Source organism: Cyprinus carpio, unplaced genomic scaffold (assembly GCF_018340385.1).
Source record: "Cyprinus carpio isolate SPL01 unplaced genomic scaffold, ASM1834038v1 S000002721, whole genome shotgun sequence".
Lineage (NCBI taxonomy): Eukaryota > Metazoa > Chordata > Actinopteri > Cypriniformes > Cyprinidae > Cyprinus > Cyprinus carpio.
Window position 1 is genome coordinate 216 of NW_024875433.1, and position 1,842 is coordinate 2,057.

Sequence of the window (1,842 nt, forward strand, 5' to 3'; positions counted from 1 at the left end):
TGTGGAGTCCGATTCTAACCCGTTCTTCCCTACTCCATTCCGACCAGCTGAATCACAGCAGAGGTAAACGTGTCCATTACAACCAGGCAACTTTTTATTTTTATCTATTTTTTTTTTTTTTTTTTTTTTTTTTTTTTTTTTTTTTTAAAAAGTAACACTTTCTCATTTTTTCATAAACTATACGGAGCAACTATAAAATCAGAGCAGATTTTGTTTGAAAATGACTAGAAATATGTAACTGACATCCTTTTTTATTTTATTTTATAAATATATAAAGGAGAAACTGTATTGAAGATCATGCAAATCTTGCAGAATTGTGCACAATGAACTGGAAAAACAACTTTCTGATTGGTCTGTTGCGTTCTACTACGACCCGATGTTGGCTTGGTGTTCAAGATGCTGTAGAAGTAAGTTCAGTTATTATTGGCCTAAAGATACTTCAAATTTGTTTGACTAACGCTTTTAATGTTGCTGATATAACCACTTCAAAAAGTCAAACTAAATGACATTCTTTATGGTGTCCGAGTACAGAGAAGAGCAGTCTTTTTAATCCCTGTCTTTTGCTCTTTAGGAAGGACAGTGGTTGTGGAGTGATGGAACTCCATATGACTACAGCAACTGGTGCTCTAAGGAACCTAACAATCTAAATGTCGGGAACTTTGTGGAGAGATCAACTGGACCTGTAAATTTCACATAGTAACAAACTGGCTCATTTTCTCACACTGTTAGCATTGATCAGAATAACTGATTTCCACCTCTTTCCACCCTACAGCTGACCGTTGCTGGAATGATGCAAGCTGCTCAACCTCAATGGGCTATGTTTGTGCTAAAGACTGTGAGCTATGCAGTGGTTTCGTCACTGGTCGTTGATTGTGCTTTACATTTAAAGTTCTGAACTTCTCTTTACAAAAGCGTTCTCAACCTTAACCTCTTAATACTGAAACACTCCTTGAATCAAGCAAAATCCTCATTAAAAGCAAACCTTGTGTTGTGGTGTTTTTAATCATGTCTAGTAGTTAGAATATGATTTGTAGAATGGCATTGAGATGTTTCTTTTTTACTATGTAGATGCAAGAAAGTTAGTATATTGCAGCATGCAGACATGCAGACATGGATCAGATTTTTTTTTTTTTTACCAAAAACATTAAAATCTGCCGTTATCTTAGCTTGAGAATACAGTAGAAAGAATGATAAATTATGTTCAAACTGCTACTGCATTTAATATTTGAGCGGCACTAATAAAGTTACTTTGGTGTTGATTCCTTTATAATTAATGATCATCAGCTTTATCCACAATGGCAATGAATCGTTTACATATTGAAACGGTTTTACATAGAAGCAATTTAAAGAAATATTATTTCAAATAAAATTGTACAATATTCACAAGAAAAAAATACTTAATATACAATATATGGCATTTGTATGTACAATTCAAGGAGTAATAATGCGTGTGTTAAAGGGGAAACGGGTCATAGGTTTAGAAAAATATCTCTCTTGCAGTTTATAATGTAGCTATCCTTAAATTAAAACAATGCCAAAAGCTGTTAATCAAAAAAGAGGTGCATGATAAAGATTGTCTCAAAGAGTCTGTTCTGAATCACCTTAATGAGTCGTCATATTTTAGAATCTTTGTCTGTTATTACTGGTGTGCGATCACTGGGTAACATTTGCATAATCCCCGCCTGCCATTGAAAGTACTAACAGAGTCTGACCTGCCCACAAATACTTCCCGCTAGTTAGTGTGCTTTATCATGTTTAAGAAGGCGCTGAGTTCAAGGATACCACAGAAATACAATTCGAACCTTTTGTTGTGTGCATGTCATTTTACCAAGGACTGCTTCT

General features: G+C 34.6%; 1 protein-coding gene across 1 annotated transcript; it reads left to right on the plus strand.

Annotated features, from left to right (window-relative positions):
- Positions 1 to 323: 323 nt before the first annotated feature.
- LOC122143348 (lithostathine-like) lies at positions 324 to 895 on the plus strand. Its single transcript, XM_042754030.1, has 3 exons — positions 324 to 407; positions 572 to 682; positions 773 to 895. The coding sequence occupies exons 1-3, from the start codon at positions 324 to 326 to the stop codon at positions 893 to 895; spliced, it is 318 nt and encodes a 105-aa protein (XP_042609964.1).
- Positions 896 to 1,842: the final 947 nt, after the last annotated feature.

Coding starts and splice junctions, on each gene's coding strand:
- LOC122143348 (XM_042754030.1), top strand. CDS start 324: ATGAACTGGAAAAACAACTTTCTGATTGGTCTGTTGCGTTCTACTACG. Junction 408..571: donor GTGTTCAAGATGCTGTAGAA/GTAAGTTCAGTT, acceptor TTTGCTCTTTAG/GAAGGACAGTGGTTGTGGAG. Junction 683..772: donor TGGAGAGATCAACTGGACCT/GTAAATTTCACA, acceptor TCCACCCTACAG/CTGACCGTTGCTGGAATGAT.